The sequence below is a fragment of the Festucalex cinctus genome, chromosome 1, assembly GCF_051991245.1.
Source record: "Festucalex cinctus isolate MCC-2025b chromosome 1, RoL_Fcin_1.0, whole genome shotgun sequence".
NCBI classification, from domain to species: Eukaryota; Metazoa; Chordata; class Actinopteri; order Syngnathiformes; family Syngnathidae; genus Festucalex; species Festucalex cinctus.
This window is the reverse complement of record NC_135411.1, coordinates 1287268-1301831: the sequence shown is the minus strand read 5'-3', so window position 1 is coordinate 1301831 and position 14564 is coordinate 1287268. Positions and strand designations below refer to the sequence as shown.

Below are 14564 nucleotides of genomic sequence, written 5' to 3'. Positions count from 1 at the left end.
CCCCTGGTGGGAAGTGTGTGGCAATACCTTACATCCCTAGCCAATCAGCATTAGTGCCCTCCCTACAAATAAGGAGTCAGTTGGTACCTGCCCTCAACTTACTCCTTGGCTCTGAGGTCCGCCTCCTTGACTTCAATGGCTGGTCATCATCAGTCATCACGAACATTTTACCTTCATTGGAAGGTAAGTGTTGCGTCAAAACTTTGCTGAAGGAAAGTGTGAGAGCCACAGATGAGAAAAACTGGCCAAAAGTCTTTTGTATTGCTTGCAGTACAAATAAATGTTGCATATATATATCAATAACATATCAGATACTGTACCAAACATTTACTACTAACTAAGACAAGTAATTAAACTCATAACATTTGGTGGTTTAAATCTCATCCCAGATAATAAACTTTCAGTTTACCTCAAAATGCTTGTTCAACTTTGATGGCGAATTTTTAAACTGCACATCCACTTCAATAAACTGGTGCCATTTAAAACTTTACAATTATATCGGGAACAAAACATTGAAAAAGGGAATGAAACTTTCGAACTGCAGCAAAAAATATATAAAAAATGGCGGCATCTGTGGATGCCTTGATGACAATGCTTGCTCTGAAGCCTCCGCACAGTTTCCAGCAACCAATCATAACGCAGCGGGGGCGTGTCCTGCCTGACTTAACTTCCGCCGCACTTCCGCAGGTCTTCTGTACTGTGTGGGCTGTCGGCTATCCAGCTCAGTGCTCTCAGTCTAGTTAGCTTAGCTTAGCTTAGCTTAGTTTAGCTGAGCTTAGCTTAGCTTAGCTTGCTAGCCGCTAACAAAGAGAAGCACATAACACGTGGTCAGGAAAAGACCGAGTGTGACTTTGTTGGCATTATTGTGCCAAAATGTCGGCGAGAACGACACCAAAGTACGAGGAGGAACTCTTTGGAGTCAAAGAAGAGAACGAGCAACATTTTCAACCGCTGGACGATGTTTGCGAGCAGCCTCGAATAGGTCGCTTGCACATGTCGTCACTTCCGCCTCGGATTTCTCGTAGTCGCCATGCTGGGTGGCCTCCATTTACGTAGCGATTCGGTCTAACACGTATCTATCACGTTTGTTTTCTGCGTTTAAAATGGTACATTGTTGCTGCATCGTTGGCTGTTCGAACAAAGCCAAGGGGGAAAATGGTCGGCCTTTCTTCCGAATTCCGAAAATAATTAGGAACCAGGGCCTGGAGACAGAGGAGTGCGGACTCCGGAGGGAAGTCGTTACTTTGGGCTCGTGTGTGCAGCGATCACTTTGTGAGCGGTAAGCTTGTTTACCTTTATTTAATGCATGAGGATTACTAACGTTTCGACCGCCCATATATGGGCAAGTTGCTTATGTTTTGGATTCATGAGCAAGCAAGTTCGGTAGTACAAGCTGGCTAGCGGACGTTAGCCGAAAGCTAACATCGAACATTTTCACCCAAGTAGTGCCAGTGCAAAGTGTTTACTGCTGAAATTTGATTGATTAGTCTTGGGCTTTTAATGCCGATAACATGTTTTTTGGTGGCAAAATGTAAACTTGGAAAAAAAAGAGACAGAAGGGGCTGATGCAAGAAAACAGACCCCCGGTAGCCTACACATCATGCTAAAGAACTTATTCACGGCCACCCTACTGCGGTAAAATAACCAGTCTTTCCATATTTTATTTGTTTATATATTTGTTTATTTTAACAGGTCGCCCTGCGCCCGTTTTTCTGTCCAATCATCCTGACTGGGCTCCAACATTAAAGTTGGGTCCCAAGTTACAACATCTATGTCTCAGCCCAGTCGGTGCCAAGATATGAACGTGCACAGGAGAGACAAGCAAAGAAAAGACGACTCGAAGTGGCAGAGAGTTTGTTGCAGTTATGCAGCCAGATGGCTCCAGTAACCTGTACCCTCAAGTACTGCTGACATCATTGACTCTGGTATGCCACTCAGAATTCATTACATGATATATTGTATGCATGAGTGAATGTATGTGTTTATGTTTGTGTGTGTACACGCACCTTATATTTTAGAGACATTTGGAAGTGTTTATAGAAATAAGTATTTGCCTGTAGCAATGTTCATACATTAAAAAATGCAACAAAATGTGTACATTTCTTTTACACTGACAAAAAAACTATACTACTGTACTATATTAAACCTATTACTGGTACCGTATTTTTTTGTGATTTTTTTTTATTTATTTTTTTCTTTAGGGATCTCATGCCACACCGACTTGATTGCCAATGACATGATGGAAACGAAGCCGAGCATCAAAGCATTGGAGGAGGACAACATGCGACTGTTTGTTTGGAGCTAATAAAGGCAGCGATTATACAAATTCTATTGTTGGGTTTGTTTACAAAGCTATACATAATACAAATGACAGGATTTGACTCAATGTGCAATATGGTCCCTCTTAAAGTAATGGCATAAATCTCCATTATTTCTAAAAGCACAAAAAATGAAGTGAATAATGATTAGATGTAGTAATTTCAGGGATAAAATTGAACTGTTAATTAATGTAGTTTATTTTAGCACAGGTGCCTACCATCCTGAGATGACGGTATGATGTAATGTTGATGGGGTACGCAATGACTTTCATTATGCTATGTACAGAGGAAAAAGTTGCTCTCTTTTAAATTTGTTTAATGTAAGACAAGTACCAGTACTGTGTTTCAGTTTTCCCAATAATCCTTGTTTCACACTTGTCACAAAACCACTGTCCTTTTGGCAGTCTAGATTGGCACACTTCAAGTGATATCATTTGATTTTACAATCTGCTGCAGCACAAAAAACTACTTTATTCCGCATCTTTGAAGTACATGAGCAAGTGGTAGGTGACAGAGGCTGAGCAGGAACACTGGAAGTCCACTGCTGATCTAGTAAATGCTCTCCCGAGCAGTTCAGGTAAGGAGGGGATTTTGGGAAAAAAAACTCTGGCTTTTCCAACTGGCCAAAACGAGCGATCTGGGTGGACTCGCTCAATCACACTTTGTCCACACCACAAAGTCGCAGAAGTCCGTCCAGTTAAACTCATCTGTGCCTGAATCTGAAAATATTACAAACATTGTAATGAAAATATGAAACATAGAATTAAATAAGAAACTACAAAAAGTGACACCATACATACCTGGTAATAATATTGGTGTTGTCGTGACAAGTGATGGGAATTGTTGCCATCCGGCACCAGACAGAAATTGGGTGTTGTGACAGCCTCCTTAACCGTGAGATCATAAGAAAAGCTGTCAGTATGCTCAGTAGTTACCATGAACACGTTTTATTGTGCTGGAAACTGAAACTAAAAATACGTCCTCTGAGAGTGGTTAACCTTAACCATTTAGAATAAGTTAAGTAACATGTAACTAGTGAAAGGGTAGCATTAAATTTAAGCCACGGGGAGGCTGTGCATAGTTACTTTTTATTCTTATACGCTCTGCCATATTTGCCTGTTATAAAATTATTAGAAAAACTACATCAGGTAAACCCAGCTGTGCATGTAAACACAATAACAGGAAGCCTGAGAACAAATCAACATTTTTGTGTGCAGAATTACCAACACCATGTGGTTTACTTACGTGCAACCGTTTCTTCTGATGCGATGTTAAAGTTTACACTCTGTATCCACCCGCTTACAAAATAATTGTAAGCCTCCAGGGATTTGTTGGCGTGTTATGGAGCATGTTGTCAACACGAGGTAGTGAAAGATGTCCAGAGATGTCACATTTGGCCAGCAAGCTTTCTCCGTCAAAAAAAAAAAAATCACCCTTGGTCAGGACGTAATTAGGATCAATCCCGCCACACAGAGACACCTTCTGCCTGTATCGTTGTTTTCGATCTTCCGGAAAATCGTGAAAATACTGCGAAAATGACAGGTTGATAAGCTCTACCGTGTAACTCGCGAGTGTACCTTGTGAACCGGCGGACTCCCAATATGGCGCCCGAAGAAAAAATTCCCATGATGCATTACGATGTGCAAGCGACCTATTGTCAGTTGAACATGATTCATTGAAACAATAAAGACACCATTGTATGAAATGTGTCTTGCGTGTTAAACTAAAGTCACAAATAGGTGTGCTGTAATATTCTGTATAAAAGTTTAAACGTATGCTGAAGGAAAATAGACTAAACTGTGAATTTAGTCGACTAAAATTGGATCAAAACTAAAATACAATCAGAAGACTAAATTATGACTCAAACTTGTTAATTTTAGTCAAAAGACTATAACTAAAACTAAATTAAAATTTCTTGTCAAAATTAACACTGGTTGCAACAGCAGTTGAATGTAATAATGCAGTAATCATGACAAAACTGTGACTTTTTTGTAAAAAAAAAAAAAAAAAAAATGTATGTGGGAAACAGGGCTATGTATACCGACAAAAAAAAAAAATTGTAGTATTGTACCACCGTTTTAATACTTAGTCTAAACTAAATTAAAATTTCTTGTCAAAATTAACACTGGTTGCAACAGCAGTGGAATGTAATAATGCAGTAATCATGACAAAACTGTGACTGTTTAGTAATATATATATATATATATATATATATATATGGGAAACAGGGACATGTATACCGACAAAAAAAATTAATTTGTAGTATTGTACCACCGTTTTAATACAGTCTTATTGTGCACCTAAGTGTTCTTAAAATCGCACACGTCTTGTCAGATACATTGGCATGACTGTCTCATGACTGTATAATCGGCCCCTGTCCGGAATCAACCAATCAAATCAATTTATTTCACTATTTTAAATAACAGTTGAATTGAATTACTGTGCACAGTAATGCGGACTGCAGTGAATTTTTTTTAACGCTATACAGTAGCAAGGGAGAGTCATAAAAAGTGTACAAACCTGCTGCGTGTAGCACAATTCGAGGCTGCTCGCAAACATCGTCCAGCAGGTGAAAATGTTGCTCGTCCTCTTCTTTTACTCCAAAGAGTTCCTCCTCGTACTTTGGTGTCGTTCTCGCCGACATTTTGGCACAATAATGCCAACAAACTCACACTTGGTCTCTTCCTGACCACGTGTTGTGTGCTTCTCTTTGTTAGCGGCTAGCAAGCTAAGCTAAGCTAAGCTAAGCTAAGCTAAGCTAACTCGGCCGAGAAGCATCAACGCGCACCGAGACGAGTTTAAACACACGCCGACATTTAATAAACGGTGTCGCAGACCTTCAAAATGGTGATGGGAGTCCTGTGTGTTCAGTCCAACACCAAATAAGAAAGAATGAATTAGCAGAGGACGTCTGATGAAACGCGATGTGGCCGCCGGCCACGGCAGTGAGCACGTGAAGGAAAAGTAGACGTGCGGCGGAAGTCAGGCAGGACACGCCCCCGCTGCGTTACGATTGGCTGCTGGAAATTGTCCGGGGGCTTCCGAGCAAGCATTGTCATCAAGTCATCGGCAGATGTCGCCATTTTTGCTGCGGTTGGAATCGAAAGTCTCATTCCCTTTTTCGGTATTATTATACAATTGTAAAGTTTAAATTTGATTGATGAAAAAAAAAAAAAAAAAAAAAAAAAAAGTTCCATTTTTTTGTGGTGAATGTGCAGTTTAAAAATTCGCCATCAAAGTTGAGATAGGAGAGCCCACCTCAGATTCGCCATTTTGAGGTAATCTGACGTGTCGCAAACAGGGCAGAGCGAAATTGTCGGCTGCGTGACGTCACTCCCGCGGCAATTTGAAAGCACGCATGGATTTTTTTTCCCACTCACTCATTTACACATGTAAGCGTCTGTGAGTGAGTTAGTGAATACTACTACTACTTCTACTAATACTAATACTAATAAAAATACGTACGGGCTGTCAAAACCCGCGAGAGTGACGTCACGCAGCCGACAAATTCGCCCGGCTCCGTTTGCGACAATCATTGTAAATTAACATTTTAACCTTGCCCTTTGTCTTTGCAAATACCTTAAAACCAAAACTAAAATATATAAAAATGCAAAAAATAAATAAATCTTGAGCAATAGCTTTGCAAATTATTTACCAAGGAGCGTGAGAGGTGGGTCAACCACCACAGCCCCACAACATTCAGAGTCTTTAGGAATTCCGGGCGGATCTCATCCAACCCCGGGGCCCTGCCACCGAGGAGATTTCCAACCACCTCAGTCACTTTGACCCCGGAGATAGGAGAGCCCACCTCAGATTCGCCAGACTGCTTCCTCAAAGGAAGACGTCTTGGTGCAATTGAGATCTTCTAAGTATTCTTCCCACCGACTCACGACGTCCCGAGTCGAAGTCAGCAGCACACCATCTCCATTATACACAGTGTTAATAGTGAACTGCTTTCCTCTCCTGAGACGCCGGATGGTGGACCAGAATTTCCTCGAAGCCGTCCGGAAGTCATTTTCCATGACCTCAAACGAACTCCTCCCATGTCCGAGATTTTGCCTCAGCGACCGCCGAAGGCGCGTTCCGCTTGGCCAGCCGGTAACTGACAGCTGCCTCCGCAGTACCACAGGCCAAAAAGGCCCGATAGGACTCCTTCTTCAGCTTGACAGCATCCTGACCACTGGTGGTTCGAGGATTCTCGCCGCGACAGGCACCGACCACCTTACGGCCGCAGCTCCGATTGGCCGCCTCAACAATGGAGCCTCTTCGAGCTATGCCCGGCGCTCCCCATCTCCAGAGGTGGGTGCGTGTAAATATACACAAACATACACACATACTTAGTGTCAAGGTGTGGGGGTGTTGGAGGCAGGACCCAAATGCAGGGGGCAACAAAAACAGGGCAAGGCAGGGATGCAAGTAAAAAAGGGGATTTAATTAACTAAAAATGTAAACAAGGGACTATGGAAAAAATTAACAAGATCAAAAACAAACACATGGCATGGCATGGCATGGTATGGCATGGCATGGCATGGCATGGCATGGCATGGCATGGCATGGCATGGCATGGCATGGCATGGCATGGCAAACAGGGACATGAACATGAACAGGCACAATGACTCCCCCAAGAACCGAACGGAAAACAGGGGACTAAATACACACAGGCTAATTGACAATGACTAGACACAGCTGGGCAAGACACAAGTGGCAAGGGAAGCTGATTGGTGGATACACTGGGAAGGGAAGACACACTCAGGTGGACGTGGTTTGACATAACGGGACAAGGGAAGAGACAAGGAACACATGACAAACAACCAAAAACACCAAAAGAAACAAAATCCCACCCCCCACAAAACCAAAACATGACACTTAGTATGAAAAGTCTCAAAATCAGGGAGGGATTAAATATTTCCTACACTCTTGTTTTTAATTCAAAATCACTGACACTTTTACAGCACACCAGACTCACTTCCCTTCATTTTTTTAAGCTTCAAAGATGGCTGCTATTGTCACCGGCACACTCGTGTCTCTCTGCAAGCTTTTTACGAGAGAATCTTTTAACACAAACACTGCAACTGAATGGTTCCTTCTCAGTTCTCACTATACGGGTTTTTCCACCGTCGGAACTTTTGGATAACTTTTCAGTTGACCTTGGTAAAATTCAGTTTAGGTGTTTTTCCACCAACAACAATTACCAGGTTAATTTTTTATTTATTTTTTTATTTAACCTTTATTTAACCAGGATAGTCCCGTTGAGATTAAGAACCTCTTTTTCAAGGGAGTCCTGGCCAAGAGGCAGCAAAACAGTTTATATTACAGTTACAAATAAAAGTTTCACTTACAATCACATAAAAATTATATAAAACAGTTACAAATCAATGAGGCCGTCTCAAGTGCTCTTAATCTGGATCTAAAATCGTTCAATGAAACAAGTTCCGTTAGTTTCCAGTCCTTTTGCAACATGTTCCATGCAGAAGGGGCAGAGAAGACAAAAGCCTTTTTCCCCAGCTCAGTGCGGGCAAATGGAACAGAGAGCAACAAAAGATCATTGGAACGCAGACCATAAGAATCAACACTTTTCAATGTGATTAAATTACAAATATAAGAGGGCAGCAGTCCAAGAATAGCCTTGTAAATAAAAAAGTACCAGTGAGTCAACCTCCTGGTGGACAAAGGAGGCCATCCCACTCGAGAGTACAGTTGACAGTGATGGGTCAAGGCTCTACAATTTGTAACAAACCTCAAAGCAGCATGATATACAGAGTCAATCTTACTCAGACACTGAGCTGAAGCATTCATATACAACACATCCCCATAATCTAAAACAGATAAAAAGGTTGGTGACAAGACGCTTTTTGACCTTAAAAGAAAAACAACATTTATTCCGAAATAAGAAACCCAATTTTAGTTTGAGTTTCTTCACGAGGTTCTCAACATGGGGTTTAAAAGTCAAAGTGTCGTCAAGCAAAATACCAAGATACTTATATGTATGAACCACCTCTATTTCATTTCCCTCCCCTCCCTCATTTCCCTCATTTCCCTAATTAAATTCCCCAGGTGGCATCCAAGTGCTATCTCGGCAGCAGGGTCTTGCTGAGCCAGGCAGGAACTTTGAGGGGGCGGGCTGCAATGTCCACGGCTGATTGGTCAAATTTGGGGGCGTTGTTTTTACATCAGCTGGGCTCAATCAAACTCATTTGAATTAATTACCGAGAACTCAAAGACGTCGTGGAAACACAATTCTAACTTCCCAGCTGAACTTTTACAACCAAGAACTCCCTTTCCCCAAAACTCAAAGTTCCTGGTCTTGCTGGTGTCAAAGCAGCTCATGTGTTCTTGTGTGTTTTCTTAAATTTGACATGTAAGAGAAACTTCTTCCACAATCTGAGCAGGAATACGGTTTCTCTCCTGTGTGGCTTCTTATGTGTCTTTTTAAATATCCTTTGTGAAGGAAACTTTTTCCACAGCATGAGCAAGAAAAAGGTTTCTCGCCAGTGTGTCTTCTTGTATGTGTTATTAAATCTGAGTTGTGAGAGAAGCATTGACCACAAACTGAGCAAGAAAAGGGTTTTTCCCCAGTGTGTGTTCTTGCATGTGCTGTTAAATGTGACTTCCGCGCGAACCTTTTGGCACAGTTTGTACAAGCAAAAGGTTTTTCCCCAGTGTGCGTTCTTGTATGTCTTGTTAAAATTGACTGCTGAGAAAACCTTTTTCCACAGTATGTGCAAGCAAAGGGTTTTTCCCCAGTGTGCCTTCTTGTGTGTGTTTTTAAATCTGACCGCTGAGAAAACCTTTTGCCACAGTGTGTACAAACAAAAGTGTTTTCTCCAGTGTGTCTTCTCAAGTGAATGTTCAAACCTCCTTTTGAACTCATTGTTTTCCCACAGTGAGAACATTCCCAGGATTTGTTGTCAGTGTGACATGACCTCTCACCATCAGGGTGTTCACCATTACCATCCAGATCATAATCATAATCATCATCATCATCGTCGTCGTCGTCGTCATCGTCATAATCAAAATCATCATCATCATCATCATGAGAAGAAACGGACCTTGTGTCATCACTTTTTGCTCGTGATGATCCCCAATGGTATGCATCACTTTCTGGAGTCATGTTTTGAGGAGTTGAGATGCTGTTTGGAGGCTCCGCCCTTCTGCCCTCTTCACTCTCACCCTTGACTTCATCTTCACTCTTTAAAGGGGCGAAGGTCATTGGTGACTTGGTGACGTCATCCTCAACCTCCTCTTTTTTGACGCAAAGGGGATTTTTTTCCTCTTTAAAATAAGGATGCTCTTCCTCCTCCTCTTTCACATGAGACTTCAGTTCCTGTTCGTCAGGACGAAGATATTTTTCACCAATGTCTGCAGGACACAAAGAGACAAACCCAAATTTAGGTTGGTCAAGCGTGAGTTGATGTGTATTATCGTTTCTACAGTGGCACCTCGACTTGGGCCCACCACACACTCGGATTGGCCAATCCCAAAAAAAAAAAAAAAAAAAAAAAAAAAAAAAAAAAAAAAAAGTTTGGCGACAACACTGCACATGGAGCACTTTGACTATGGATCAAAGGATGATCTAAGGTTTTTCACCAGTTTGTGTTCTTTTGTTTATTGCAAACGTTGACTTCTGAGGGAAACCTTTGTGGGAGCTATTTATTGAAATTTTCAGTTCACTTTATAAGAGATGCTACTGACCCTGGGAATCTTCTGAACCATTTGTTTTTGTGACCAGAAATGTCAACGTTTAATATTGCAGGCGTTTTTAAATTTTGGGGAAAAATATTTACTGACAAAAACTTGAGCAATATGGTGTTTACTTGCTTAAGTTTCCATGTCACTTTTTTAGACGATACAACAGAATCAAGATTGGCTTTTGTATTTTAGAAAAAAATTGACACCAATACCCCCCCCCCCTTTACTGTAAATGAATATCGACTTCAAATGTCGGTTAATGGCCTCCTTGACGACTAATAATCTCCATCGGTATCGGTCCTGAAAAAACATATCGGTCTATCTCTAGCCCTGATGTCATGATGACTTTGTGCTTGTGGTGGTCGCCAGGGGTCTGCATCACCTTCTGTCGTCATGTGTTGACGAGTTGAGCTGCTGCTTGGAAGCTCCGCCTCCCCATCCTCGTCTTCATCTTCACTCTTTAAAGGGACGAAGGTCATTGGTGACTTGGTGACGTCATCCTCAACCTCCTCCTCTTTGACACGAACGGGCTTTTCCTCCTCTTCGATGTGAGGATGTTCTTCCTCCTTTTTAACATTCGGAGGCTTCATGTCCTCTTGGTCAGGACGAAGATATTTCTCAGCGACGTCTGCAGGACACAAGAAGACAAACACACATTTGGGTTGGTCAAGTCAAATTTCAAGTGTGAGTTCAGAGTACTGTCACAATTGAATATATATATATATATATATATATATATATATATATATATATATATATATATATATATATATATATATATATATATATATTTTTTTTAAGAATCCATTCATCTCGAGGGTGTGCGCTCCTTCACCACGTGTCCAGTGACGAGATGAAATGGGGAATGGTGAGGTTCAATATTTCCCCCTTGCTACATTAGTGCAGCCAATTTGTCGATCAAAATAGCACAGGGGGAAAATCGCTTTACCAAACATCTGTGTACAAAGTAGGGGCGGCACGTATAAGACGTATTTAATACAACAGTGTCTTTATTGTCTCAATGAAACATATTGAACTGACAATAATATAACTTATAACTGTAGAGGGCCCCTATCCAGAGCAGGTGTTCGCCAGCCTCCCATAAGAGCCTACATGGATGACCTTACCATCACCACAACATCTGTCCCAGGGTGCAGGTGGATCCTGCAGGGTTTGGAGAGACACATCACATGGGCGAGGATGAGCTTCAAGCCCTCCAAGTCAAGGTCCATGGTTCTGAAGAGGGGGAAGGTGATGGACAAGTTCCGGTTTTCGATCTCGGGAACCGAGATCCCGACAATCTCGGAACAGCCAGTTAAGAGCCTGGGGAAGCTCTTTGATGCAACTTTGAGATAATCTGCTACCATACAGGAGTCTGGTGAACAACTGGGAGCGTGGCTCACCAAGGTGGACAAGTCTGGCCTGCCTGGAAGATTTAAAGCCTGGATCTACCAGCACTCCATCCTGCCCAGAGTCTTGTGGCCTCTCCTTGTTTATGCAGTCCCGTTAACAACTGTGGAGTCTCTCGAAAGGAAGATCAGTGGCTTTCTTCGAAAGTGGCTGGGACTTCCCCGCAGCCTCATCAGCGCTGCCCTGTACGGGACAAGCAACACCCTCCAGCTACCCCTCGGTGGGCTCACTGAAGAGTTCAAGGGGGCACGTACAAGAGAGGCTCGACAGTATAGGGATTCCAGGGACAACAAGGTGTCATCAGCAGGGATCGAAGTGAGAACCGGAAGGAAGTAGAGAGCTGAGAAAGCAGTGGAGGTGGCAGAGTCACGCCTAAGGCAGAAAGCGCTGGTAGGGGTTTTGGCAACGGGGAGAGCAGGCCTGGGCTACTTCCCAAAGACCCAAGTGAGCCAGGCCCAGGGAAAGGAGAGACATCAGCTACTCCAGGAAGAGGTCCGAGCAGGTGTGGAGGAAGAGCGAGTGAGCATGGCAGTTGGACTCCGGCAGCAGGGGGCATGGACAAGGTGGGAGAGCGTGTTACAGCGCAAAGTGACCTGGTCGAACATCATGCAGGCAGACTTCCACCGCGTCCGGTTCCTTGTGCAGGCAGTTTACGACGCCCTCCCGAGCCCAACGAACCTTCATGTGTGGGGGAAGAGTGAGACACCCACCTGTCCCCTTTGCTCTGGAGGAGGCTCTTTGGAACATCTCCTCAGCAGCTGCCCAAAGTCCCTGGCTGAAGGTCGCTATCGCTGGCGCCATGACCAGGTTCTGAAAGCAGTTGCTGAGAGCAAAGCCCTGGCAATCAGCACGAACATACATCACAAAGCTCCGAGCAGGGCAGTCCCTTTCATCAAGGCAGGAGAGAGACCCCAGGCATGTCCACAGACAGCAAGAGGACTACTCCACACTGCCTCGGATTGGCAGTTGCAAGTCAACCTGGGAAAACAGCTAAAGTTCCCCCAGCACATCGCAGCAACATCTCTCCGGCCAGACATGATCATTACCTCTGAGGCTTCAAGACACCTGATCATGCTGGAACTCACGGTATCCTGGGAAGAGCGCATGGAGGAAGCCAATGAGAGGAAACGTGCAAAGTACCAGGAACTGGTGGAGGAATTCAGGGGTAGGGGCTGGAATATTTTCTATGAGACGAAGTTGGCTGCAGAGGCTTTGCTGGTCGATCCTTCTGCAAAGTCCTAGGACGTTTGGGTGTATCAGGGGCGGCCAGGAAGAAGGCCATTAAGTCAGTTAGTGAAGCCGCAGAGAAAGCCACCAGGTGGCTATGGCTCAAAAGGGCAGATCCGTGGACTGCTACTGGGACGCAAGCTGAGGCTTGATCAACCTCGGCTGGGTCACCTGGGCAAGAGTGTCTGATGTTGCGAGACCCGAAACACTCAATGAACCCAGGCTACATCACTGATGATGCGTCCCAGTTGCATCCAGGAGATGTTTCTCTTAAGTTTTCACCTAAATAAAAAAAAAGTACAGAATTGCTGGAGATTAATCTTACAGTTGCACAATAATAAATACAATTAAAAAAAAATAATTAAATTAAATAAAGTGCAGTGAACACTGAACAGTTTCTGAGTGGTTCTTTTCTCCAACCCGCGTTTCATTCCTTCTGATTGGATTGTGTGAATTTTCGTCACTGTATTGTTTTCATTTTCCTTTTAGTCATTGATGAAAGTGTCAGTCAATTTTAGTTATCATGTCAATGAATTGCTTCTATTTTAGTTTTTGTTTAATTTTGATCTGAAAGAAACATTTCATGCTGAAAATTATTCGTTGACGAAATTAGCACTTCTCACATGCTGGCAGCACAGGATGACGCGGCACACGGACTATTTTAACCAGGTCACGAACCCCTCGTCAAATCATAATTTTTCGGCAACGTCCTCCGATGAGGAATACTAACGGTTTTTATTTGTGTAAAAGAAGGATAATCAGACGCATTCACGAGCGGGATGTCAGCCAGGTTCGCGGAGGGGAACACGGACTGTGTTTCATAACCGCTTATAACTGTTAATTAAATAATTCTACTTCATTAAACGTACCCGTTTCATTCTATTTTCATGTGTCATCTCCTGCGCAGTTCACACATATCCCCAAATAAACTCAACACTGATTGACGAAATGGAATTGATTGTCTTTGATTGTCCTCAATCCAAAAATACTGCTGCTCGTTACTGGTGCCCGTAAGAGGGAGCACATAACCCCAATCCTGGCCTCTCTTCATTGTCTGCCCGTAAAATTTAGAGTCCACTTTAAGATTCTTGAATTTTGTTTTTAAATCTCTCAATGGTCTTGCGCGACCTTATCTCACTGAGCTCTTGCAGCCCTACGCACATGCTCGGTGCCTCAGGTCAGCAGACCGGAACTCAATTGGAGGTACTGAGGGCAAAGCGGAGGCTTAGAGGAGATCGAGCCTTTGCTGTTGCCGCCGGTCCCTCCATTTGGAACGACCTTCCACAAAATATTAGGCAGTCCCCCTCTTTATCCTCTTTTAAAACACGTCTTAAAACACATCTGTATTCTTTGGCTTTTGGCGCACCATGAAACTGAACATTGTTTTTGGTGTTTTGATGTTTATTCTACTTATTTATCTATGTATTTATTTATTTATTTATTTATTCACTTGCCTATTATTAATTTACTGATGTAAAATGTATTTACTTGGAAAAAAAACCCCACAAAAACTTTATACACACTTCAAAATGTTTGCTTTGTTCTTGTTTTGTTACCTTATTCTTGACTGCACAACCGATTTATATTTAATGTACAGCACTTTGTATACAGCAATGCCTGTTTTCAAGACGCTTTATAAATAAAGTTGAGTTCATGAATGCTACAGTGGCAACCAGTGATAATTTCGTCAACAAAAAATTGTCATGATTTTTGTGACAAACTTTTTTTTTTTCCAGACAAAAATTAAACGGAAACTAAAATAGAAGCCACTCATTGAGACGATTACTACAACTAAAATTGACTGACAATTTTGTCAATGGCTAAAACGAAAATAAAAACAACGCAGTGACGAAAATTCACACAATCCAATCAGAATGAATGAAACGCGAATTGGAGAAAAGAACCACTCAGAAACTGTTC

At 42.6% G+C, this 14564-nt stretch overlaps 1 protein-coding gene, 1 long non-coding RNA gene and 1 pseudogene across 2 annotated transcripts in view; 1 reads left to right on the top strand and 2 right to left on the bottom strand.

The window, feature by feature from the left end:
* LOC144009382 (uncharacterized) overlaps window positions 1–10562 on the bottom strand; it is a 111567-nt gene extending 101005 nt beyond the window's left edge. The window contains exons 1-2 of the mRNA XM_077509134.1: window positions 10390–10562; window positions 9023–9677 (exon numbers count right to left, since the gene is read on the bottom strand). Coding sequence (XP_077365260.1) covers window positions 9023–9677; window positions 10390–10486 — 752 coding nt within the window. The 5' untranslated portion in view covers window positions 10487–10562. The remainder of the gene's footprint in view (window positions 1–9022; window positions 9678–10389) is intronic.
* On the bottom strand, window positions 2441–3791 carry LOC144012570 (uncharacterized). The gene is made up of 3 exons (XR_013282145.1): window positions 3564–3791; window positions 3119–3205; window positions 2441–3037 (listed from the first exon to the last, which is right to left on the bottom strand). It is a non-coding gene; the product is annotated as an uncharacterized LOC144012570 (long non-coding RNA).
* A 310-nt stretch (window positions 10563–10872) lies between the features above and the next one.
* LOC144006310 (uncharacterized) lies at window positions 10873–12946 on the top strand (annotated as a pseudogene).
* Window positions 12947–14564: the final 1618 nt, after the last annotated feature.